General features: G+C 37.8%; 2 protein-coding genes across 2 annotated transcripts; both read left to right on the forward strand.

Annotated features, from left to right (window-relative positions):
* Window positions 1–175: 175 nt before the first annotated feature.
* Window positions 176–7,398, forward strand: LOC131780431 (extended synaptotagmin-3-like). The gene is made up of 3 exons (XM_059097038.2): window positions 176–2,155; window positions 5,559–5,801; window positions 6,471–7,398. The coding sequence occupies exons 1-3, from the start codon at window positions 447–449 to the stop codon at window positions 6,847–6,849; spliced, it is 2,331 nt and encodes a 776-aa protein (XP_058953021.2). The 5' UTR covers window positions 176–446; the 3' UTR covers window positions 6,850–7,398.
* Window positions 7,399–8,304: 906 nt separating this feature from the next.
* LOC131780442 (protein PHTF2) lies at window positions 8,305–26,058 on the forward strand. The gene is made up of 21 exons (XM_059097050.2): window positions 8,305–8,603; window positions 10,723–10,782; window positions 11,392–11,464; window positions 12,021–12,117; window positions 13,431–13,539; window positions 13,747–13,782; window positions 14,407–14,501; window positions 15,347–15,459; window positions 15,865–16,055; window positions 16,700–16,757; window positions 17,419–17,504; window positions 18,087–18,185; window positions 19,035–19,105; window positions 19,210–19,306; window positions 20,150–20,281; window positions 20,493–20,579; window positions 20,711–20,775; window positions 21,778–21,874; window positions 22,326–22,421; window positions 23,138–23,263; window positions 24,068–26,058. Exons 1-21 carry the CDS (start codon window positions 8,565–8,567, stop codon window positions 24,086–24,088), a joined length of 1,848 nt encoding a protein of 615 aa, XP_058953033.2. The 5' UTR covers window positions 8,305–8,564; the 3' UTR covers window positions 24,089–26,058.
* The last annotated feature ends 653 nt before the right edge of the window (window positions 26,059–26,711 follow it).

Genomic DNA, 26,711 nt, shown 5'->3' on the forward strand with positions numbered 1-26,711 from the left:
CTCGATGCTTATCGTAGTTGACTGTAGGTTTCTGAGGTATTCAAATGCCCGTCTGTACGTGTCACTGTTGAATAATTAGCCTAGACTTTTAAAGCTGATTGGCTTATTAGGTGTTTATTTCACGCAACAATGGAATTGAATCTTGATGACCTTTGAATAGGGTATAAATATCTATCCATGCATGTTGTTTTTCGTCTGGGCGTATTAGACGTGTGCCAAATAATCTGTGGCTTGCCTTTTGTTTGGAGAGGAGTTTTACGTCGTTTTTTAGCCTTACCTGACGGGTTTGTGGTCAAATTTGTTCAAGCGAACTTCAAGGATCATTCATAAAAGTCTCATACCGGGAGGCTGAAAGATAACAGCCCCGTGATTTCGATTGCACGAGAACTTTCCCTCCCAAGTAGCACTCGAACAAACATCAAATTGTTTAGCGTTTGATTTGCGACATGGCGGACACAACTTCGACGACAGTTACCGCTCCGAAACCAGCCCACAAGCGAATTCTCCACAACTTGAGGAATATTTCGCGCGACGAAATTAAAGAGTTGCTTCTTTATTTTGCTGTCACGCTCTCTCTCTTTCTGGTCGGCCATTTTCACTTCAGCTTCGCATGGATTATCATGATTCTTATGGTGTTCGTTAGCTGGGAATATCAGATGGACGAGAAGAACAAGCGAAGGGATCGCATGGAAAAAGCCCTGAAGTCTTCCTTTATCGATAAGATAGAGAATCTTCCCTCCTGGGTCTACTTTCCAGAAAAAGAGCAAGCAGAATGGGTTAATAGCATCATTGATCAAATGTGGCCCTACGTAGACGGCATGGTGTACAAAATTCTTAAAGAAACTGTCGAACCTGAGATGCAGAAGAACATGCCCAAAGCCCTGAACACGCTGTACTTTGAAACAATCGACCTCGGGAACAAGCCACCTTACGTAGCGAATGTGAAGTCGTATCCTAGCAAGGAAGAGAGGAAATCGGAGTTTATTTTCGATATGGATATAGTGTACAATGGCGATGCTACAATCAAGCTTGCAGTCAAGAAAGTGAAACTGGGCCTGTCTAACATTGAACTGCGTGGAGTGCTCAGAGTCATTTTCAAGCCGTTGGTTGCCGAATACAACCCTGTTGGAGGCGTTACAGTGTTTTTCTTGAACAGACCCAAACTAAAATTCGATCTAACCAATTTATTGAATGTTCTGGATCTTCCTGGGCTCAAGAGCTCTTTGCGCCGAATCACAGATGACGTCATCGCCTCCTTCGTGGTGCTTCCTAATCGTGTCGCCGTTCCCCTCGCTACGGGTGTCGACGCCAGCGATCTTCAGTATCCAATCCCTGAAGGAGTTCTTCGTGTGAAAGTCGTGGAGGCGAAGGACCTGATAGCGAAAGATATCGGCTTCGTGAAGAAGGGAAAGTCTGATCCTTACGCCATAATTCGCATCGGTGCTCAAAGCTTCCGCACCAAGATGATCTCAAACGATCTAAATCCCGAATGGAACGAAACCTTTGAGGCGTTTGTGGATAACAGTGAGGGGCAAGAGCTTGAAGCTGTGATCTACGATGAAGATACATCTTCAAAGGACAGCAAGATTGGTCGACTCGACACCGAGATTGTTTCCACAGTGGAGACTGGCCATCAGGACCTCTGGCTACCGCTTGAGGGTGTCAAACAAGGGAGGGTCCACTTACAGCTAAACTGGTTCCCGCTCAGTGCCAATGCGTCAGACCTAGAACCCCCTCAAGGGGAGGGCCTCTCAGTAGCAGCGCTCATCGTGAAACCCATCTCTGCCGACGCCTTACCTCTCACTAGTGGTCAGAAGGAAGCCCTGAGGAGTGTTTACTGCGAGATCACAGTCGGCAAAACCACTCTGCAAACCTTCCAGTGCTATGGAGAGAAAACCGAATGGAAACAAGCATTGCGATTCCTCGTTGGCGACCCTGGGGGCCAAGAAGCTGAGGTTAAAGTGATCGAGGCCAAGGGCACCAAAACATTGGGTAAAATGTCGTTCGATATCCGCAAGCTGCTGAGCAAAGATGGTTTGACCGTGGAAGAAACCTTTCCCTTGAAGGAATCTGGCGAGAAGAGTACCTTAACCTGCCGCTTCACCTTGAGGGTCCTGAACACACCGGATGTTAATCCAAGCGAGCCTGAAACGAGGTAATTCAATGTTGGAACTTTTTTTCATTTCTACGTATAACATTTACAACTGAAAAAAGGACTGGTACTTCTAAGAGGTGATAATTTTTTTTTGGCATTTGAATTTAGGTGATATTTTTGTTTACAAATTTGGTGTCGATATTTGAACTCTTTTTTAAACCCAACAACTAGGGGTTAGTCAATCTAATTTTAACAGTTTTGAGTGATGGACAGAAATTCTGATCTGCTATCATGTACGAAATAGTGCCTTGGTTTAGGTGGATGATTTCTTCAGACTGAAATGCTGAGTACATGCGATGGTAGATTTGGAATTTTGTAGTTCATCAGGACAACTAAGTCTTATTGATAGTTTTGCATCTTCTCTGTACAGCGTCCTAATGATAATTTACGTTGTTGTATTGAGAAGTTTCAATTCATATATGGCTATTGGGTTGACTTCACTTAAACTGTAAAAGTTTTTTTCCACAGTAAGGAGTGTCTCGGAAATTTGAATGTAGGTTTGCACTACAAGGAAATATTTGCACCTGTAACTACTCCAAAAAAAATAAAAGCTTGTTAAGTGCAGGTTTAGCAAAAGTGCTCGAGATCATCGCAGATTTGTGATGATCAGGTAATTGTACACAGCGTGTCACGCAGTTCTGTCACGCAGCATGCTGCGTGACAGACTGCTTTCAAAAACGATTGTTACCTTTCGTGCGTTGACATTCTCACAAGACATCCATGAGATAACGAAGACTCCATCTAATCCTTCCACTCCTGAGAAATAATAACTGAAAAAACTCTCCTTAAAATGGTATTACAATGTAAATTAATCAAATTGTGATGAGAACTTTTAAGCTTATCAATTATGGAAAATTGTCATGATATTTCTCCAAGTTCTCGAGACAAGCCAACGATAGAATAATTTTTTTTAAATTAGCGGAATTGGCTTTAAGACCTTCAGCCAGAATTCAAATTTTATTTTTCTACTCTTGTTATTTTTTTCGTAGTCTAGGAGATATATTTTTTGAACAGCTCGGATTTTCTGATAGCATTTCGGAGTTTTTCCGGTCTTTGACCCCTGGCTGTCTTGTGGATATCAACCCAATTCATTGTTTTATGAGGTGAATGCATGTATTTGTAAAGAGGCTTCAAGCACTAACAGTTTTCGTGACCACCGACTGAATCTACTGTAATGTAACCTCTCTGTAGCAAAAGAGCTCATTAAATGTGGGTTTGCATTTTTTGTTTAGCTGTTCCTTGTGTCTGTGATTTTTCGGGCACTAATTCGCTCAGCTTTAATTAATCCTTCTATTTCTTTACACGAAGAATAACACCTTACCCTCGACAAGCATGATTATTTTGTCGTAAGTTGGACTAACGCGCTTTGTAGAGGCAAGCATCAATTTGAAATAATTATTCTGACAAATTGACCTCGGTGCGAATTTTTTTTGTAGTGCAAATACTAAATTTACAAATCACCATGCTCCTCACGTGACCACAGTTATACCTTGCACGTGTCAACTCGAACGTTTTGCGGGATATCCCGTTTCACTTAAACCCACTTGCGCGCGACGCCCTCTTCTCTCCGAGATCTCCGCCTTGTTTGGAAGCTACCCCTTCACAAAGGGTCACGGTCGCTGAATTTAATTCCAGTTGAGAACTGTAAGACGCGCACAAAAGATGACAGACTTGCGTGAGAGATGATGATGATTCTCCCTTAGCTCCGGTTGGAGCATAGGCCATTAACCACTTCCGTCCTCCATCGGGTTCTGTCCTGGGCAAATCTTCCTAAAGTGGCCCAAGTGTGGCCCCAGTTTCTCATTTGGGACTCTACACCTCTTCTGCTACCCCTTCACAAAGGGTCACGGTCGCTGAATTTAATTCCAGTTGAGAACTGTAAGACGCGCACAAAAGATGACAGACTTGCGTGAGAGAGCACGCTCTGAAAAGCGTTGCATATTCATGTTGGATTTGTTTGGAGGCGACCTGTGAAATACTAGGTCGAGTACAGTAGGTGGAAGCCCTACGCGAAAAATGAATGAAAAAAACCAACAAATTCATCCGCTTCGTGGTTTAAATTGTTCTGCTTGGCTTTTGTTCTCTTTTAACCCTTTAACTCCCAGTTGTGATTAAGATGAAGCTTCTCCCAGTAATATCCCATACATTATTCAGCAAACAGGTAATGAGAATATTCAAACTTATCAGGTAAAAGCTGCTGTCTTGATCTAGCACCAAGCTCTCACAACTAATTTACAAGGAAATGTGTAGCAGCTAGAGGGGAGAATTTATAATCGAATCTTGGGAGTTTAAGGGTTAAAAAGCTGCCACAAAATTTTATTTTCATCTGTGCAATGCAACTTTCTAAGAACTTCGGGTTCAAAAAAAGGACAATTGTAATCGTTTTGCTAAATTCTCCGTGGAAGCAAACCTCGATTTCGTGTACTCGACCCACTTTTCTTGGACGGCACCTAAGCACATCGATTTTTAACCTTTGGATGGCTGTGGATGTCAAGGAAACGGCTGAGTGTTTTTTTTCTTTGCTTGACCCTCGCTATTTTTTTCGCGGCCCCTTCTCTGTTCGTTTAACTAACCAACAGCCTTGCATAGGCAAATCAGTCCTTCTTCGTCCGTTGCAATGACGCGCATGCGTTCGGCCGATCGCCTCCCACAAACCTCCAGGCAAGCCTCTACCAACGTGAGCGTTTTCAACCTCTTAATTCCCAGAAGAGATTAAATTGTTACTTCTCCCTACAAAGCCAATATATTATCCAGCAAACGGGTAACGAGATAACTCAAACTTGTTCGGTAGAAGCTTGATCCAACACCCAATTCTCATAACTAATTTACAAAGAAATGTGTAGCAGCTAGAGGGGAGAATAAACAATCAGATCTTGGGGGTTAATTAGTTAAACCCGGAATCAAAAGGGGTCAACCCTTTTACATACAGGAACTGTACTTGCATAGTCCCCTTACGGGGTTAATCCACTGTCAAATAAACAGGTTATAATAAGAATTTAGAGAATCTCAGAAACGGGATGTTGTTTGTAAAATACAATAAATTTCTTAGGACCGGCTAAGAAACAAATCTCTTTTCATCTGTTTGATGGAATTAGCTTACAGATCTTGGTTTGGTCTGCTCTGTTTGTCGCATACATCGTGAACGATCGTTTTTGAAAATTTTTTGTAATATCAAACAATCAATCCTGGTTAATAAGTTTCTCTCTTTTCATGACTTTTTTGCTTTTGGTCGCTTTGTAATTGTAAAGTTTGTGGTACTGAGAAATTGAATTTTCTCAAAATGAGCAGAAAGATCCTGTCCGCGGGACTCCTGAGGCGGGGCGCTGGAGATAGTGTACACTTATGGATTTTTTAAAGAAACTTTGAATTTTGATCGACTCATAAAATCATCTCACCATTGTAGGTCTAAAGTTGAAGTTGATGCTGGACTCACGAAACCAGAGATTCCCTTGGCTCACTCAACTCCAATACCAAAACTTGTTATCAATGGGGTTAATCCTGAAGAACAAGCGGAAGCAGGTGAAGAACACGACAAAGATTCTGACGCCGGAAGTGTCTATGACGGAAGTATTTATGGCACCGAGAGTCAACGAACGGATTCCAATGACGACTTGACCAATAAGGGTCAACTGGATTTGCACTTAAAGTAAGTGGCTAGTCTAGAAATAGGTGCAAATAGTTAGAAGAATTTTCAATTGAGAGTCGAGAGTACGGGTCGCTCTTCACTTCGGATAGTCCGCGGTCTGCAAGGATCATTGTTGTTCCCAGGGAAAACATGACTTGCGAAATAAAATATTGAAAATATTTACCAAAGAAAAACCGCATTCGCAAATCGGAGATTTCATATTCAAACTCACTCGAAATATCCATCTGCGGCGAATATCCCCGCCTGCCACTCGACAAACTAGAAAGTGTGAAAGTATCACGTCTTTTTTTGTACTTGTCCTTCTGCGTGAACAGAAAATCGCCGAAACAATTCCCAGCAGAAATTTCATTCCTTTTGAACCGCAAAAATCCGTTCCCGCAACACTGAAATTAATATCGTACATTCTTAAAACAAAACATACTGTTAGTGCAAAAGTTCTTATGCAACATAATGTATGACTCAAGTTTCGAGTGTTTTATTTAAACGTGTTCTGGTTCCAAACAAAAATTTTAAAGTATGCTTTCAAAGACCGAACACTCATACGAGACTGAAATTTGTGTTTTACTCGACAAGTATAGAATGCAAGAGATATTTCCTTAGTGACATTAGCGAGTGATTTTACTGAGCTGGATGTGAGAATCAAAATCAACACGCTTATTGACTTCCTAGATACAGTCATTTGAAGAACTGCCTCTCCGTCACCGTTAAAAGTGTTCGAGAGCTCGTGTCTCGTGACTCGCCTGGCAAGACCAATCCATTGGTGCGCCTGTACTTGTTACCAGATCGCTCCAAACGCTCCCGGCGCGTCACAAGAGTGATGAAAGGGACCTTGAACTGCGTGTTTAACGAAACCTTTGAGTACATGATTGGCCTAGATCAACTGGGCACGATGAAGATCGATGTCGCAGTGAAAAGTGACCGTGGATTTGCGATTGGACGGGTGCGGCATCGACTGATTGGACTCGCTGTGGTGGATTTGTCTGGAAAGCATCTCACTGAAGGGTGTGACGTCAGTTGTGAGCTTAGAAAGTTTAGCTTAACATTTTGAATGGTTCTGGAGAAAATGGATCAATGTCAGTGTCTGAGCAACGGCATACCTACCGCTCTCCAAGCGAACATTAACCCTTATTATCAGTTGAGTGTTGTTGTGTTAGGGGAAAGGTAGGTAAGCAGTTTCGCAGATACTTAGTTTGCTCCGAGAAAAATAGCTTTGTAGAATTGCTTCAAGCTGCGTTGTGTTGCTTTCAAGAAGAAGATAGGAGTATGAAAAGGCAACGCACGCTATGGTAAAATGAATTGTGTAGGTAGTTTGGCAGCGAGAATAACCTACACCCAAAACGTAGTGCACTAGCAATACAAGTTTTAGAAACTAAAAGCTTTCGTTAGCAAGATATCTTTTATGTGGAAAAATCGATGTATTTATTTCAAGGAAAGTGTGATAGGAAAGTGTATCTTCTAAGTAGTTTTAGTCATACATTAGTGTTGTTAAGTTAACTATAAAAGTTTTTTAACTTGAAGAGATAAAACGTACTCGAATCTAATTTTTAGAGCGCTTTTAATATATGTAAAACAGAGAAATAAACCGGTGCATGTGTGATATGTCTTTTTGTACACATGTACTGCTGTTCACATAAGGGAATGAGGCTTCACTCCATGTAAACGCTCGGAAAATTTATGCCTTTGCGTGACATATTAAGTGCCATGTCACAAAGGCCTACTCCGAAATAGACTTCAAGGATTCCCTAATCTACTCCTTTCCGTGAAACAATAAAAGTCGGCGAAAAAATATCCTAGCTCAGCGTGGACTCTGGGAAACGTTGACGGTTGCCGGGATCTCTGGGAAATGTTCACGTAGAGATATCTGGGAAATGTTTACGTTCACGCGCGTCACGGGGTGCCAGACTATTATTTTAACCCGGTGCAGCAAGGATTCTTGTCTTTTCAACTCGGAAATATAAAATTTAAGTGTTTCCAAACGAATTTAAAGCCGCAAACTTCCGATCGAAAGTTCTAATGCTCTCCTGTGGCAATCTTGAGCAGAATAATGTGGATTTTAGCCGAACGACTTCACATGTTTAACGAAAATGCAATGAAAAACTCGCCATTTTCCTTTATTAAAATGAGGGAACGGAGGTTGGATAAAGAAATAAAATCTTAAAAGTTCATTCGATAGTACGAATGCTGTCTGTAGTATAGGTTCGTGTTTGTAATATCGCTATGAAATTCATTTCCGGGAATAGCTAATATCGGAGTAAGGCCAACATGACCGGAAGCGAGAACTATACAGCCTTCTTCAAGAAAAGAGAAAATGCACCATTCTGCTCCAATTCAAATTAAAATTGAGAGTGCCAAATGGAATTTCATTTATTGTCTAGTGAGCGTTGCTTAGAGCGAGTCGATTACTCGATTTGCGGGTGTTAAAGGAAATGAAAATTTGAGTGTGCCCTGGGTTCTACTATAAGTTTCCACTGAGCCCGCGACAAATCAAAGAGTTGCGCGGAGCTCCGCGGAGCGTAAAAACAGTTCATAGCACTAACTACGGCAAGAAATTTTATTAGGCTCAAACTATATATCTGTGCTGTTTGTGACGCCTACCCACTTAGAACTGTTCTATCTCAACGTCAATTTCAACGTATCTGCCTTCAGGGACTTGTTTCTTCGAGCGATATCCCATTTTAACACGCGTATCTTGAGGCACACAACATCAGCCGTAATTTTGACATTGTAAGACCGGCAAGCTTCTCTCGGCCATTCGAGAGTTGAATGGCTTTTGATCAGAGCATTTCCTGGTTTCAGCAAAAGGTAAGATTCTTCTTGATACATGAACAGAAAAAGAAAATTCTGAAGGGAATTATTAAGTTTCCTTTGTGTTATTTACACTGCGCGCAAATCTTAAATTTTTCGGTTACTGTATGCGAAATAGATTCAATTTTGAAATATTTTCAATCTTGGGTGAAGTACTCTCCATTCTATGCTTGAGTGTAAGCTTATTTATGTTGGATTCTGAAACGAAATATTCTTTTTTTCTTTTCTAAACAGCTGAATTCGGTCCAAGCAATAAGTGTGTTTATTTCAACTTTATCTGATTTGCATAAAGCACTTGAGAAACTCTAAAGGCGCGACGAAAAGCGCCGATCGTTTCTCCGTGATGTGTACTTGGCCAATTTCACTGCTCCCTATCAGATATTTTCCCTAAATTTAAATTCCATTCCTTTTGGATTCAAAAACGTCATCGAGGTTAAGGAAACGAGGTTTACCTTTAAATCAATATTCAGGCTCTAATCAATTGGTTAATATTGAGCTAAGCTTCTGCAGTTTTAAACCTAAAATTATTTAAATCGCCTCCCGCTTTGCCCCCTTTGAGTTTGGTTTTATTTGCGACGGTAAATGTCGGTCAATACGGTACGTAGTCAATTTTTCAGCTGTGTTTATTATCTAAGAATAGTGGACTGTGAGCATATCCACATCCTGATTGGTTAAATTGTTTTGTCTATGTTTCAATCATTGATTTTCTTGGGGAAGACGTTCATGCTAATTTCTTGGTAATTACTTTGTTCGTCGGGCGAAAACAACTTTTTAAGTTAGCCATATTTTGGTAAGATTTCATTGGGAGAAATTTTTAAAAAATCTGAATTTCGAAAGGGCTTTTTTTTTATTTTATGAATATTATTTTGCTAAACCGGCATCTGGATGTTTGATTACACAGAGATTAGCAGCAATTGTTTACCAATACAGCAAGTGTGAAGGTATTGGTTAAATAAGATTAAGTCTGATGAAAGCTGTGGTTTTCTAAGTAACTGCATAATTAAAGTTGGTCACTGGAGACAGAATGACACCAACCATGCTGTTTAAGACATCTGTGACTGTTACAAATTTTTTATTTGTTTACTCATTTGTTTCCCGAGTTTGTCTCTCTGATTCAATGGCTGCTATTAATGTCTAGCAGATTTTTTTCCATTTCTAAAAAAATTGGAAATTTGGTCACCAAATTTGAATTAATTTCTATATAAAAAAATTTTTCTATTCCATAAATTTGCCCACAATAAAATGTAAACACCATTTTTTCAAAACCTCAAAGCAGAATATTAAATCATGTTCTTAGTTAATTACAATTTGAGTTCAACCAATTTCTGTAAGCCTGGTGAATTTAGTATTATGACAAAACGCAACATGGTGGAAAGGATAATTTTGCTACATGTTATATCAGCACTGTAATTTATCCATACAACATTCAGAATCAGAATTTTTCAGTTGCCTTTTTTTAAGATTTTATATTTTGAAATTAAAACCCACCCATTAATTGTTGCACAATTCTATCAGTTTATTTACATCACATGGTGTATTTAATCCTCCCTGACAGTTTTGATGCAAAATTTCACTTTTGCCCTTGTAGCTTTGCTTCTCAGCCAAATATTCAGCTTTTGAACATCACACAATTTCCCAGGGCTTGACATTATCGGCTGACATACTGTGGCCTGAAGGTTTTAATTAACTATTCACAATGAAATTAAAAGAAGTAAATTAGATTAGAGTGCACAATTTACTTGAGATGTCAGTAACCTTAAAAGCTGATGAAATATAATGTAGGTAAACACTCTTTGGGTAATGTAAGTCTTTAATGCAACAGTCAAGAATAATTGTTTGAAGTTTTTTTATAAGTGATCAGCTCATAAAATGATTTTATTTACACAGATACAGTTACATGTTCATGGGTTTTGACTCGCACTTGCATTTGAAATTTTATTTCCTCCTTACCCATCAATCTTTCTGTTGATGATTCAAATCAGGATTGTCTTAGATGAAAACAAATCTTTTGTAGCCTCTGATTTTACTGTACAAGGCTTTTAAAGCCTTCCTTTCCCATTTTTGTTTTTCTTTTTTACTTGCTTGTTTTGAAGTATGGTTTTCTATGTATTTTTAGCTCGGAAAGTATGATAAAGCTTCATGGGAAAGAACATTTGAAGTACAAGAGCAGGAGACGGTAAGTAAACCTGTTAACCTTTTCACTCCTAATATTTCAATGAAAACTCTCCTTATTGTCTTGGTTCAACTAACAATCTCCTAGTTCATATTTTTCACTATTTTCATCACCTGTTTGCTTGACATTGTACTAATATTGTAAGGTGAAATTCTGTGTTGGTCAGTCCTGGGCCCAGTTCAAAGGCTGTAGCAATAGTCCATGGTTAAATGTTAATCTGCATTTTTTACAATTATTTTTTCAAAAGCCTTTTTTGGATCATTTTCTCTGTTTGTCTCAAAGCATCCAATCATCATATTGTAGACAAAAAGAACTGTAGTTCTTTTACAGCTTTTAGAACTGAAATCAGATTTCACTCTAACCCTGGGTTATCTTTACCCAGCTTTGAACAAACAGGTGCTGGTAGTGGAAGGGTTGCTAACTTAATCAATCAATAATTAACTCAGCAGTGATGGCTTCTTGTCTCACTCACTGAAGTAAGCTGACTAACCTTAATTCAGGGTTATCTAACAAGGCTATTTGGGGCAAAAATAATTACCATGAAAATTTAACATTTTTGCTCAGCTGCTCTGCTTGACTTTTCTTGTCATTCATGGTTTTTCTTACCAACAGGGTACCTTTATTCATGTTCCTAAGAAGCCTGGTGGTTTAAAACCTGAATTGATAGATGTTGATTTAGTTATTGGTATGTACATGTATATCAAGAGTGTTAAGTGTAGAATTTTTCATGAATGTTATAAATTTTGTCTTTTTACTATTGGGTTTGTTATTTCTGTTTTCCTATCATCTGTGTCTGAGCTTAACTTGTTCTGATCAATAGAATCTGTTGCTAGGGAGTGTACAAATGTTAACATGACTCCTTGAACAGACTTGAATGAATACTTCATAACTTCAGTAACTAAAAAATCACTATGGACAAGAGACAATGATGTATTTTGATTCACAAATTAGGAAAGAGGGATGAAAAACTAAACAGCCAAAAGAGAAGGGAAAAAATAATATTGTACAAAAAAACACAATGATGAATATTTACACTAATAATGGAAAAAAGAAGTAAACAAAAAAATTACAAATTCCAAGTCCTTATACTCACATTAATTTTATAATATGACCCTGTACAGCCACGTACATGCGTGGAGGGCTATGCATTGACTCATTTACTATATTGAGTGGAAAAAGATGTCATAAACTATTAGCATGTCGCTGAACTTTTATTCTTCACCATTGCAATAATTGCTTAGGTTCAACATTTCCCAAGACAAAGCCAGTTCATAGTTGGTTTGCTGTCACACAGAAAGGAGTGTGTAGAGTTCTTCTGTTTCCATTTTTCCGATCATGGTAAGGAAACCTTGATAGCCGCTGAAATTGAAATTTTGTGCCTTCTGCCATGTAGGACTCTGTGAAATTTCACAGTTGCCACTGCTATCTTTATGATTGCTGTAGGACTCTTGTGATCAAAAGAGCTATAATTGTTTCATGTTTAACTTAATATAGTACAGTGGAAACTGCATAAGGTCATGTGAGCCTATACAGGGGTTCCAAACCAAACTGGTTACAACCAGAGTTCTGCCAGCTACTTGATGACGTGTTGCTGGTTACTCTGGTCAAAATAATTACCTTTTGGCAGCTTAATGAACATTTCACAGTTATGTAATTTTGGAGAGTCCATTACACCACTATGAAAAATTTTGAAAGCATTGCTATAAGGCAGTTAGTGATAAATTCAAACATCAATATTGCTTGTATTTGTTACCAGTATTTGTTACATTTGGTGCTTGTTGCCTATTTGTACTGATTGAAGGAACTTCTTGTAAGTTAGGAGAAATTTTTTCAGTTTATCCCATTACACCCTAACATCAGTTTGCATATTCTCCATACTGTTCTCTATACATTTCTAAGGAGCAGATAAGGAGAATCTACCTAATAGTCAAGAGCTTCTTCAGTTGGTCTGATCATTTCCTTTATTCTCATGACCTTAATGTTTAATTCAGGAGTGACAATGTAAGGAGAAATTAGATGCTAGTCACTCTTAGGGATTAAAGGGTTTGTGGTAACTTGTTCTAGTAGTAGAGACTTCCTTTAACCCTTTAACTCCCATGAGTGACCAAGACAGAATTTCTCCTTACAATATCAATAGAATATCAACCAGATGAGCGATGAGAATAAAGAAAAATATCAATTTAGGAATAATTAGTTGATCCAATACTAAATTCTCTGAACAAACATTATAAGAATTGTATGGTTGACAGTAAGGAGAATTTCAAATTTGATCTGGGAGTTAAAGGGTTAACAGGTCACAAAGAATTATGCAGAAAAGCAGAAAAGCTATCCTTTGTTGATGACAGCTGAGGAACTGAAAACTGCTTTGGAGGACAAGGAAATGGAAGCACATATGCACAGCACTGGCACAAACTAGAGCTCCAACTTATTTAACCTTAAGAGAATGACTAGCATCTAATTTTTCCCTATAATATTGCCCTTGTATCAGAAATTAAGGTCTCAACAGTAAGGACAAGAAGCTCTTGATTGTTAAATAAATTCTCCTTGTCAGCCCCTTAAGAAATTTGAGAAGAACATTATGAAGAACAAGCATACTGATGTTAGGATGTACAGGGTTCATGACTGAACTGATTTTGTTTTTGTTTTTATAGGTGGACGCAACAGTTATCCCCTAAGCTATGGTTCCTGTTTCTATTTCTTTATTTTTGTGAAGTTTTGGTGCTATTTGTTTACTTAAGAAAATGGGAATCACATTGGAAGGTATGTGGATTGTGCTCAGAGCTCAGATATACTATTCAGATAAATTATACTTCACAATTTTGCCTTTAGAAATTGTGAGCCAGAGGCAAGTGATTTCCAAACTCCCAATGTCCTGCATGGGTTAAACTGACGGAAAATGCAGTCTATTGCTTTAATAGAGCTTGTGTTGCTTTGACTACCTCATGACTGAGTCATTTTTCCCTTTAGGTCGTCACTTGGTCAGAAGCATGTGGACCAGCTCTGGTAAGAAGTTTTGCTTAATTCAATAACACCTAACTTAGCCTGAATTATGTTTTAAATTGTTAGGTCTTATTGCATTTGGTACAGATGGTTGGAGCAAATTAAACTATCCCATTAGTGATGGGATTTTTAAACATACAGGAAAATTCTGTCAAATTCATTGCATATTTGTCATTGTCAAATCCTTATAAATCTGATAAGGGGTTCAGGTTTATTCTTGGATCATAATTTATCAAAGCAGTTCAAACTTTATTTTCCTTTGTTCTAGATCATTACAGTGAATACAAGAAAAACTAGAACTAAATTACACAGGCTTAAAAAAATTTTCTCAACCCCCTAAAAAGTGAACCATAGTGTACGCATTAACCCTGTCATAGCCAGGCATTCAGTTTATAAAACAGAGCCAATGACTAAACAGCACAATAGTAAATTAGTATAACAAAATAAATGAACCAAACCTCCCTCATTTTATTCAATACTCTACCACCATTGGATGGTTTACCATCACACTTCATTTTACTCACTAAATACTTGGAATAGGCTAACCAAAAACCTTGACAGGGTTGTGCAAACTTCCAAAGAAAAAAAAAAAGGTATGTTTAAATGAAGAAAAGATCTTTTTTGTAGATCATGGTTTTGCTGGGTGTGCTCTACATGTACATGGTGTCAACTGACTATTCAAGCTCATCTCAAAGAAGGAAGGCTAAAAGTCTCAATAGGAGGTATGAAAAAAATTTAGTTTTGACGAATAATTGTTGTAGAATCTCCCTCATGGGACACTTCTGTGCAAGGGACACAAATGCTGGAGTAGACCTTATTAAAAAAAAGCTCCTGTGACCTTTGAATCTGTTTCCTTCATTAACTACTGAACACTTTAACTCCCCAGATATGATTTATTCATTGTTAATTCTCCTCTCTAGCTGGTACATATTTCCTTATAAATTAGTTCCAAGAACTTGGTGTTAGATCAAGGTAATAACCTCTACCTGATTAGTTTCAGTATTCTCATTACCTGTTTGCAGAATTATGTCTGGATATTATAAGGAGAAGTAACATGTTTAAATCACTTGTGCAGTTAAAAGGGTTAACCCTAAGGGTCTCTCTCCTGGACCTTTGTGGAGAAGCTAAGAACTCCTGTTTTAAACAAAATACAAAACCAAGTTATTGGTAGTTAGTATTTTTTGTTGGTTAGTTACCAAGTTATTGGTATTTCAATGGTCTTGAAAAGTGCTCAAATGCGTTCAAAGTGTTAGTTTAAAAATTTTATTTTCAAAGAATTAATTATCCTTATGTAACCTAGGAACAATATTTTTTATGTCAATATTAGCATAGTCAACTAGTGATTTGCGTTATCGGCTGGAGTCAATTGTTTTAATTGCATAAGATTTTGACATTTTTTCTATCCAAGATTCTTACTTGTCCTCACATGAAGATACTAACAGTCATTTGCATATATTTGTTTACGATATTCAAAGTAAAGAAGTCAATCCTTTTATTCTTAACAATTTGCACTTCCCTACTTCCTCTGTCTTTTTGATGTTTTCTAAAAGTAGTTATTTATATTTAGACGAAGAGCTGCCAGGCAGAAGAGAAAGAGCAGCACACAAGAAAATGGAATGGCACACGATGGCATTGTTACAAATGGAATACGACAGAGGAAGTCCACAAACTTGTCACCTGGTATATAACAGTATACATTATTTTGTGAAACCTTTTTGCTTTGTTCTTATTTTGTGCTCTTCTCAGTTAAAAGTCACACTGTCTCATAAGAAGTTGGGGAAAATGGACAGAATTTGTCGACTTTCTATAACTAAGCTTAATTGCTGATTAAAATGTCTCTCAGCTTGTCAGATTCCTTGTAAAAGTTTCTCTAGTCAAAATTTATCACAGGAGTTTTAGAACTCTCTTTACCCTGATCACTCGGATTGCTGCTGTATAGTACACATTGCATTTACAGCTTCTTTCATACATTTGGATTGCTACTGGCAAGGCAAAAAGAGTCTGCAAATGGTGACAATTTTTTTTTCAACAAGGAGACATGTTGTTACCAGACAGACTAATTTTGAATATTTCATTTGTTCCCAGACTTTAACGTCAAGGATAACATAGAAACTGTGGAGAATTCAAATCATTACAATTCAAAAGACAATGACAATGATAAAACAGAAGAAGAACTGAGTGAAAGTGGAGAGACGACCTCGTCAACCACAGAAAGTGATGTGTCTGATGTTGAAATGGACAGTAATAGTGAGGATCCCTTTGCTTGGGATAAACAGGTTCGTAGAAATTTTACTGATTCAATTTTTCTTGGAATTACTTTATTTTTTCAGCTAGAAAGTTGTTTCTTGCAAGTCCCTTCAGCTTGAGTCTAAAAATGCAAACTGTGTTTCAGAAATACTTGACTTTTATTAAACAAGATATTCCTTCGTTGAAATTTCTAATCAGCTAGATTCAAGGGTTAATTAACCCCTTGTGAAAATTAAGTTTAACATAGTGATTAAAGATCTGTGTTCAGTTCATGGACACTGTGGGCCCAGTTCCTAAAATCGGACTATTCTTGCAAAGCTGCAATGTATTTTAACACTCTTTAATAGCTATTCATCAAAGTGGGAATGGCTAGTGGAGGAAATATACCAAGCTGCAAAGCATCAAGGTATTATAAACCGCTAGCCACCAATACTGAGGGGATTAGTTTTTTTTAATATATATACTAAAACAGTGAGATAATATAACATGAAGAGATGATCATAACCCATTTATTTCTGCAATGATTACAACAGTGTTGTTGTTGCTTGGAGGTGAATTACAAAGGATACTTGGAGTTTGAGTAGCCAATCAGAGGGTGCCTTTAACACTACTAATGGTTTTAGTATAATTATGCTAGTAAATGATATACTAATGTATATTATATACATCAAAGGGTAATGGATCTCCAGGAATGCAAACCAGCCCAACACCCCCACCCACTGCAGAGAAGGGTAAGTACACATTCATACATCTTTTCTTATACTGTAGCCAGTAGAGCAATTTTTTTGAAGGGAAAAGGAATTAAGAGATGAAAGAATCCAACAGAAGTGATAAGAACTCAATGTTAAAATAACCTCACTTCCTGAAAGACAGACATATTGAATATTTGGCATCTTCATCAACCTTTCCTTTCCTGTTACTACAGTGCTGCTCAAAACTAAGTCTTGACAGTCTTGAAACTCGATCCTCAATACTCAAAACTATCAAGAATCAAGGATAATAATCCATATCACACAGAAATATGCCTACAAAGTCTTTGTAGTCTTGTCCTTGTGACCTAGTTGCTGTTTTCATGATAACCTCATATTTTTACTACCACATGGCATATCTTTACTGTACGTACATGTACTTGTACATGTGGTAAACAATTTAATATGTATACTAACCATTAACACATTAAGAGTGGCTATAATCTAATTTCTCCTTACAAAATCACACCTGAATCACATATATTAAGGTCACACACATTAAGAACTGATCACTAACTAAAGATGCTCCTGATTGTTAAACAAATTCTCCTTGTCAGCGCCTTAGGAAATGTATAGAACAGTATGGAGAATGTACATGCTGATGTAAGGGTTTGGAGTGTTAATCTTGTCATTTTTTTGCTAGTTATGGTTTCTATTTGGGAAGGAAATCAATGCAAAAAAGCCCAGTTAACACTCATGGAGATTAGTGCTGCCATTGCCAATAAAGTGGTAAGTCACATTTTTTTCTTTTTTTACATTTTAGTTGTTTCATTTCGTATCATGTGTAGACAGCTGTTATACTTCTTGATTTGCTACGAAATCCTAGCCATTGATTGTCCCTCTTCCCCATTTATTTAGAACTGATCTGTCGTGATTAACCCTTCAACTCCCAGAAGTGATTAATAAGTAACTTCCCCCTACAATATCCATGAACTATCCAGCAAACAGGTAATGAGAATACTCAAATGTATCAGGTGAAAGTTGTTATCTTGATTTAACACCAAATTCTTGTAACTAATTTACAAGGAAATGTTTAGCAGCTGGAGGGGAGAATTAAAAATCAGATCTTGGGAGTTAAAGAGTTAAATGAGGAAATATTTGGGTCAATCTCTTCCAAACATCTTTAGATATGGCTGGTTATTACAGTGTACGATTTGTATTTTTTAATTACTGTTGGCTGTACATTTATGTTGTTATGGGGAGATTTGGAGCGTAACGTCTGTATGGTGCTCCAGCAGAATCCGGCATCCTGGTCATTAAAAGATTTTATTGAAAATTTAAATTGTACTTTGATTGTTTTCTTCTTTGTAGGACTCTCATAAAAGCCACACGGGTTATGTGCAGTTTTCTGTTGTTGTCTCTATGACCCTTGCATTTATTCCTCTTCTTTTCCGTCTCTACAACACAACAGTGAGTCTGCTGTCATGAATTGTTACAGTACAGTTATAGTTCAATGTTACTTTGTCCACTTGGTGTACGGTACCTTCACAGACAAGTCACTGAGGATCATTTAGACAGATTAACAGTTGTTCAGTCAATTTGTCAGACCCTCAGCTAGTTTGTCCTCAATAGGACAAATCAAATTGACGAGACACGATGACGTATAATGAGTCGCAAATTAGGAAATACGGGTGACCCAAAAAAAATAATCAACAGCCAAGAGACAAGAAAAAACTAATCCAAGACAAAAAACGCAACGATAAATATTTACACCAATAATGGAGACAAAAAGCAAACGAAAAGATTTTAACTCATGTGCATGCTATAGTCACAAATTCACAGTCCTAATATACTCGCCTTTTAAATATGACCCATACAGCCCCATTCGTGTTTTTACTGTAAAACATTAGATAAAGATCCTTGTGCGAGAGTGGTATTAAGCCAAGAGAAGTGAGGAAGAAAAAGGACAGAGCTATGGTCATATGATAACTTGCTGATTACTATGTTAATAAACGCTTAATTAGCTAGACAGTCACTTAACTAGATCTCTTTTTAGCGAGATAGACAGTCAACCAGTCAGTCAGTGTCAGTAAGTCTGTCAATCAGTTAGTTAGACAAACAGCCTATCTCAGTTATTTGGGAGGATAATCAGCCAGTTATATATGTCAGTGAACCGTTTCCTTTTTTCATTTTTGCATCCATCAGAATTTCTATTGATTTTATTTATTTATTTGTCTATTTATTTATTTTTTAGTCAGATAAACTGTTAAATCATACCGCTGTTAATTACCAACTAATTTTCTTTTTCCTTGTCTGAAGGGAACTATTGGAGACCTTTTGATTAGCAACAGTGAAGATCTCTTGTGTAAAATGTTTGGATATTCATCATGGTATGTAAAGTTCTTTTACGTATTTTCCACTTTTTATGCTACAAAGCTTTGAAATTCTCTCAGAACTAACGTTTCTTAATATTTTTATTCCTTCTGTCTCGAAGGTCACGTGTCATTGTTGTTATTAGCATGCTGGAGAGGTTCTTCTTGAGTTTCTCCTTCTTCTTTCTGCTGTGCGTCGCAGAAAAATCCTACAGAGAGGTGAGCGAAACGAGTGTACGGTGAAAGATTTCCAACACTTGAAATTGTACTTCATTTCCTTTTTCCCTTAAAAGTATTAACCCTTGACACCCTAATGTCAATATGCGTATTCTCCTTATTGTTCTTTATACATTTCCTGAGATGCTGACAAGGAGAATTTGTTTTGCTGATCAAAAGCTTCTTTTGTTGGTGATCATTTCCTTTATTCTCATGACCTTAATGTGTGATTCAGGGCTGATATTGTAGGGAGAAATTAGATGCTGGTCACTCTTAGGGGTTAAAGGGTTAAGTTGCTCTGAGGGGGCAGAGCAGAAAAGATGCGCGCCAAGTTTAAGATTGGTCTACAAATGGATTAAAAAATATTCTGGGTTCGAACGCCAGCCAATTCATTTCATCACAGTGTTTGGATGGTCTATCAGTAGATCTACAGAGAGCCTGTTACGGAGTCTGGACATATGTTATACCCTTAGCTTGGGACCAAGCCTTCATTGTTAACGCTCAAGATTTGGGACAAGTCGGAGAGAGTCTGGAACTAATTATAATCAGTGCTAGACTCGTTCCAAACCTCTCACCGGTTCGCGTTTCTTAAGGCCCCATACTTGCGAAGAAAGACTGGTGCCGAAGAACTAGTAACAAGGGCGTGCCCGTCGGCTATTATACTCTCAGATGGCGAACTTGTTGCATGCTTTCAGGATAAGTAATTCGAAAGTGCCTTGTCTGGACATAAATTAGAATGGTAGATTTTTGCACTCGGTCCTGAAATAAGTAAATATTTTGTGCATTTTCCCTGTCTATCTCGTTTGGGTTTTATTCTGACAATGCTGTTCCGTATAATGATTCCAGCGATGTCTGTACGCAAAGTTATTTGGATGGCTAACGTCGTCGCGGAAGTCTCGCCGTGCGGGGCTCCCTCACTTTCGTCTCCACAAAGTACGGAACATAAAGACCTGGCTGTCGCTAAGATCCCTGTTAAAGGTTAGCTAACACTCTGTAACGATTAAGCTGCGTCAATAATCTACATGAAAAAATTACGCGCTTCTGATTGGCTGAAAACGAGTGCATTCTCGTGTAACAAGAGTGCAAACTTCAAATGGCGCGCGCACGCTTCAAAATTTCATCTGTCTTGACTTTCTGTGTTGTTTTTTCATGTCCATTATAAACATGTAATAATTTTCTTTGAATTCAGAGACGAGGTCCTCAGAGATCTGTTGACATGATTGTGTCATCATCATTTATACTGGGCATGGTTCTAGTAATTCTCATGTGTGTACAGGTGAGTCAGAGCCACGTCCTCCTTGTCTTGAAATATTAAAACTTTAAAGTTAGATACATGTACACCTTATGTTCATTGGAATTTGTTCCTGTGCCTGCCAAAACGTTATTAAAATTCTTTTCTCTTGGCAGCTTATAAAGGGAAATGAAAAAGAGAGGTTTCTGTCGATATTATTTAACTGGGAGGTGTCAATATGGTAAGTGATCAGAGGTAGTTGTAAATTAATAAATATGTGAATCATTCAGACCAGCAAACAATCAGTCAATCCAGTCGGTGGTTCATGAGAGAGTTGATTAATAAATGTGTTACTGGGTCATCATTCGAGCGATCAGTCAGCCAATTTCTTCTATCGATCGCTCGGTCCATCCCCTCATTCATCTTCCATTTGATGGAAATCCTAGTCAATAAACAGCATGTGTATCATTGGAGCTAATCAAACAATATTTATCGGCTTATACCTTTTTTTGTATCTATTGAATTAATCAACTAGTCAGAAGTTAATCTGCTAAACTTCACAGCTAGTCATCCCATCAATCATTCGTAAATCCTATCAGTTATGTATTTGTTTATCAGTCGATTAGACAGTCATTCCGTCTGTCCGTGTGTCTGTCTGTTAGTCAGTCAAAACAGTCTGTCCTAAAAAGCCACAAATGACCGAGGTATCTGTATAATTTTCTTATCAAGCGCTTTTGACTGGCTGAAAACGAGTGCATTCTGATGTAACACGAGTGCAAAGTTGTAACACGGGTGCAAATTACAAAAAGCGTACAGGCTTTCAAAATGTCGTCTGTCTTGACTCTCTGTGATGTTTTTCATGTACATTATTAACAAGTAATAACGTGATTTCTCTTGCAATTTGGCGTAATAAGCACTTGTAAATTTTTCAACGAATCCAAATTGCACGAGCCTATACGACAAGTGCAATTTGTAGTCTCTTGGAAATATTATCCTCAACTTTATCATTTGCTTTTCTAGGAAACTGTAATGACTGTAGTCAATTGGTAACAGGACTTCTTGTCGTCTAGTTCGATAAGAAATCGTACTCGTGATCACGATCATCGAATCGGGTCCCCGTTTCGCGGGGCCTTTCCTTAGTCATTTAACAACTTACATTTAATGTGTTTAACCAAGTGAAGACTTCGTTACTTAACCAAATTGCTACTGATCGTACCTGGTTGTTTACTTGTTTTGCTTTAAGGTGCCTTGTTTTATCTGTCTATGTTCTGCGGTTCATGACGTTAGGATCCAAGATCAACAGTAAATTTACGAACACTTCGGGACTACTAACGGAGCAGGTGAGTAAATTATTTAAAAGTGTTCGCATAAAGAATAATAAGGATGGTAAATTTTGAGCTCATTAAGTGATTGGAGACGGCTTTTTTTACGGTGTCGCAGAAACTCTTTATGGTTAGCGAGGCTCTACTTTTTTAACACTTGTCCTGCATACTGCTTGGATTAGAAAAGATAAGAAGTGGTGTAATAAAGGTTTGTTATTCCTGCGGTTTAAGATAAAGGAAGATATTTTACCATAGTATTTCCCAAAGTTGTTCCAACATTTTTGCAGTTTTGTTAGTTTCGTAAATCACTCATTTAATTGAATAGCTAGTGAACATATGTCGGTATATTGTCGGAAATTAAGAAACTCTTTTCACCGCTGGTGAATTTGGCGGATTTTAAACATTACTGGAGTGAGAAATTGTTAGTTACTACTCGTTTTTCCCTTTTTTGTGTGTCTATACTCTTTAGATTAATCTGTACCTTCAAATGGAAAAAGCTCCTCATAAAAAAGACGACCTGACAATAGCTAACCATGTGCTTAAGTTGGCCTCGAAACTACTAAAGGTAATACTGTATTTTGTGTCTATTAGACCGAGAGACAGAAGGAGCTTGTTTGGTAGCTGTTTGTAGCGTAGAACTTAATGAGAAAGAGGCGCGAGTTTTATGAATAAAACACGAAGCGAAGTGAAGCAAAACAAATGCAATCCCAGATTACCATCGACACTCATTTGAAAATTGCTTCATTGCTCGATGCAAGGATCCAACGAGTAGGCGTTTGAGGCAGTTTTTTTGGTGTTAACTTCGATCTTTTAGAGAACTTTTACTGCGAGGTATGTCCAGAAATGTATAAAGTAATGAAAATGGCGAAAATTCGTCAAAATTGTCAAATCCGCCAAGCTGATTTGCTCTGACGAATTTGACTAAAATTTTTCAAAATCGTCAGTTTGCCAAGCTGATTTCGCTTTGACGAATTTAACTGAAATTCGCAAAAATCCTCAAATCCGTTAACATTCACTCGGTGTGACGAAATTTCGTAAAATCTGCCATTTTCGTTACTGTGTGCATTTCTGGACATAAGTGTTTACTGCAGACAACACAAAAAGTTATATTTTAGTTTCAAAGCTTACGTTACGAGCGTTAGCCCTTTGTCAGAGCGAATGGAGGAATTGTGAGTTGTGTGTGTGTGTTTATATGCAGAAAATGGTGCCACGCTATAGGTGGGAATATGGTGACCAGAAAGCAAGGGTACTAACATACTAGTTGTTTGGCTTGCTTATCAGGAAATTGAGAGCCCATTCAAGATGTCTGGTTTATCCATGAACCCCTTGCTGTATAACATCACCAGGGTAGTTGTGCTGTCTTTGTTTTCTGGAGTCATGTCAGATCTTCTTGGATTCAGACTAAAGGTTCGTGAAAAAGCACTGCTTCGTCCTAGTTTTTCTTTTCTTTTCTTTTTCTTTTTTTTTTTTTTTCAATTGTCTCAAGTTTTTGCTAGTAAATAGTTTGAACTAAAATCTTTTCGACTTTTCCTATCTCCTTAATATGTTTAGTTTTCAAGGGCATCGTGCTTGATTTAATTAGAGCCTTCAGACAATCGTGATCAGAGAGCCTGTACTTGAACTTGACGGAGATTTCAGTGGTGTCAGGTAGAATTTTTTGTCATCGTGACGGAAGGGACAAAAATAAATTAAAGGATCTCTCTAAGACGCTCTTGTGTAATCTAACACAAAATCAATATCCACCACCTTTCAAAACGCATTTTTTTAAGGAAACAAATGAAAAAAATGGTAGTATGGATTCATCAAGTTATTGATGCATGAGAGTGATAAAACCATTTGGAACGACCGTGAAGGGGCTAACTTACGGTTTTTCTTCAAGTTCGTCAATTTGCAATCTTTTCAAACTCCTCCGTCGTAAGCTATTCTTGTTGTTTTGATCTCTTGTTACTCCTTCCTCACTCTACTTCATTGAACATTTATTCCATGTGTTCTGTTTATGAAATATCAATCCTTTATTAGTCGAACAGTAACTCGAAATATTATGACGTTTGAAGTTCATGTGATCGTATGGTGTCGATACCTTGCTGGACGCCTTGCCATCGCGCGCTAATCCCTCGCGTGTTCTACAAAGAGCGGTTTCTTGTGAAGGACCCGCGTTACCCTGGAGGGAAATCTTCTTCTAATAATTCCACATTTTCACTTTCTTTTCAGGTTTGGAAAATCAAGACGTAGCATCAACTTGATGAGAAAAAAAAGGCAAATTATTTATATTTAACTTAACACACACGTTTTATTTTTCTGTCAAATGAGGTTGTATATATTCTATTAACGCCACGTGAAGTGGTGATCATATATATAAATATATATATATAAAGGGCTCGTAAGGCCAAATTTCAAAATAAGAATTGCTAAAAGAGGCGGCCAGAGGAACCGTGGGCGACAATAATGAAAGTTTATCGCGAAGCGATTGATTTAATGCGTTTTGATTAGTCATATTTACGAAAAAAGATAGCCCATCTTTGCTTTATGGTTTTCATGGGGTGTGGGTTTACATTTATGCAAAAAATTTCTTTCATTTCGCACTAAAATGCTGTAAGCCTTGTTTTAAGCTGGTGTATTAAGTAATTGGAGAGGCAGTGGCCTGCTTCTAGAGGTCTGGATTCGAGCTCTGAACGGCACTTTGGGTGGTGTTTTGTGCAAGACGCTTTTTACTCCTGCAGCGTTTCTCTCCACCCAGGATTACAAATGATTATCAGTGAGATGTTAAGCTATGCGTGACTTGAAATGGACAGCATCCTTTTCAAGGGAAGAAGCGATATTTTAATATGGCCACTGAAATCAGCCTAAGTATTCTAGCGATCGGCTTCTTACTTAAAATCATATTAGCATCTTATAATTCTTCTCGATATTGTCGCCTACTATTTCACGTTTCGTTTAGTCATTCTAGCCCGAAACAACTGTATATTACCTCTCACCCTGCTGTATATGTTTTGGAATTTATTAATGGCTGGCCTGTACATTTCTACTCTCTGTGATCCTGTTAATTCATCAACTTAGTAAACTGACGTTGGTTAAACGGCGTCGGGAAAACAATTTAGATTAATTCTCTACACTCTTTAGTATTTGTGTTCTCCTCACTGTTCTCTTAAATTTCCAATAACACTGACAAGGAGAATTTCTTGTATTGGTGATCATTTTTATTATTCTCGTGACATTTATGGTTGATTCAAGGGCCATACTGTTAGGAGAAATCAGAAGTTAGTCACTCTTAGGGGTTAAAGGATAACAAACTATTGAACGAAACTCCAACAATATGAATTAAGGAACGTTTTCATACTTTATTTTTAAGACTTGAACTATTGTGTATATCTGTTATAAAGTTTTTTTTGTCGAATTCTAAGTTGTTCAGTTTGATTAAACACAGGATCAGTTAAATGCTAACCGAGAGGTTAGTTTCCTGTGCTTGAAGAAGTTATAATCAGTAATTGAGTTTGCAATAGTTTGCAACTTTGCAATTTCGTTCTCGGGTTAAAAGGCTATTCGGACGGAAATTTGTTCCAGGGATAAGTGATTGGAAGTCGGTTAACATTCCATAATTCGTTAGATAAGAAATTGCATAGCTGCCAAAAGGTCTGATGGCTTAAAGAGGGAGATTTTAAATCTCTCTGTGGCTTTGTAACGTCATGTCTTCGAGACGGTGACAGTAAAATCATCTTAACTCGAACTTTGAAAAGTTTCGGTGTTCAACCGCCATTTTGAAAAAAAGGGTCTTCCAGTGTTTGATGATGGACACGTGGCATTTACTGCTGCTATATAACACTAAGGGCCCATAGAGTTACTGAGTTCAGTCATCAAATAGTTGCCTTCTCCTTCGCTGGTTATTTGTCTAATTATAGTACGGTGAATTTGATCACGAGCGGTCCCTCCTTTTCGGCTAAGTCCGTCACGCGAGTCAATAGAAAATCGGCGAAAAAAACCAATTAATGTTTGCGCGTCGCGTATAACTCCTAGGAGCACGTAACGCTATGCACAGAGTTCCGCGTGGCGCGCTACCATCGATCTTTTTTTCGCTGAATTTTTTGACTCGCTCGACGAACTGCTCCAAAATTGATGGACTGCACGTAGTTTACTTGAAATAATAAATAATAATTTTATTTTATTGAATGATGTTGATATTTTCAATAAAATTATTACAAGACTGATATGGTGTGTGTTCTTTGTTTCATGGGGGGTCTCGTTTCGTGAATATGGAAGCAACGACGCCAGCGACGCCGTGGATAACGTTAACGTTGGTTTAAAAAATGAACTTATATTTTACCTATGATTCTTGCGATACTGTAAAGTCATTTAGTTTGTTTCTCATTGTCAAAACTATCTCGAAACTGAATATGGAACACAGCGTTGAATTAGAAATAGGAATTTGAAAAAACTAGCCGTCGTCGTTCACGTTACCCAGACAACGCAAAATTTGGTCACTCCACGTTGTTATTTTGCAAAGGACGCAAATAAATTTACAAGGTATATTAAAGTTCACACGGCAACCAGGTGGACAATCAGACATAGTTTGATGCTACTCTGGTTTGCAGATTTAATGAATGTAACCGAAGAAGTTACAATTCATAGACCCAACGTTTCGACACTCCTGTCTAGTGCCTTCATCAGGGGTGACCTAAACGCTGCAACAAGAGGTCCTTTTATAGGATCACTAATTAGCGGCCTTTTTTCTGACGAGGTGTAAATGGGCGTCAGGAAGCAAGCCGCCATCGTCACGATTTAAAGAGCGTGGGCGGAGTTAATATGCCAAGCCTCCAAACGAAGGCGCCGGTGGTAACGCCGATTAGTAGTGATAATTTTA

The sequence above is a fragment of the Pocillopora verrucosa genome, chromosome 5, assembly GCF_036669915.1.
Source record: "Pocillopora verrucosa isolate sample1 chromosome 5, ASM3666991v2, whole genome shotgun sequence".
NCBI classification, from domain to species: domain Eukaryota; kingdom Metazoa; phylum Cnidaria; class Anthozoa; order Scleractinia; family Pocilloporidae; genus Pocillopora; species Pocillopora verrucosa.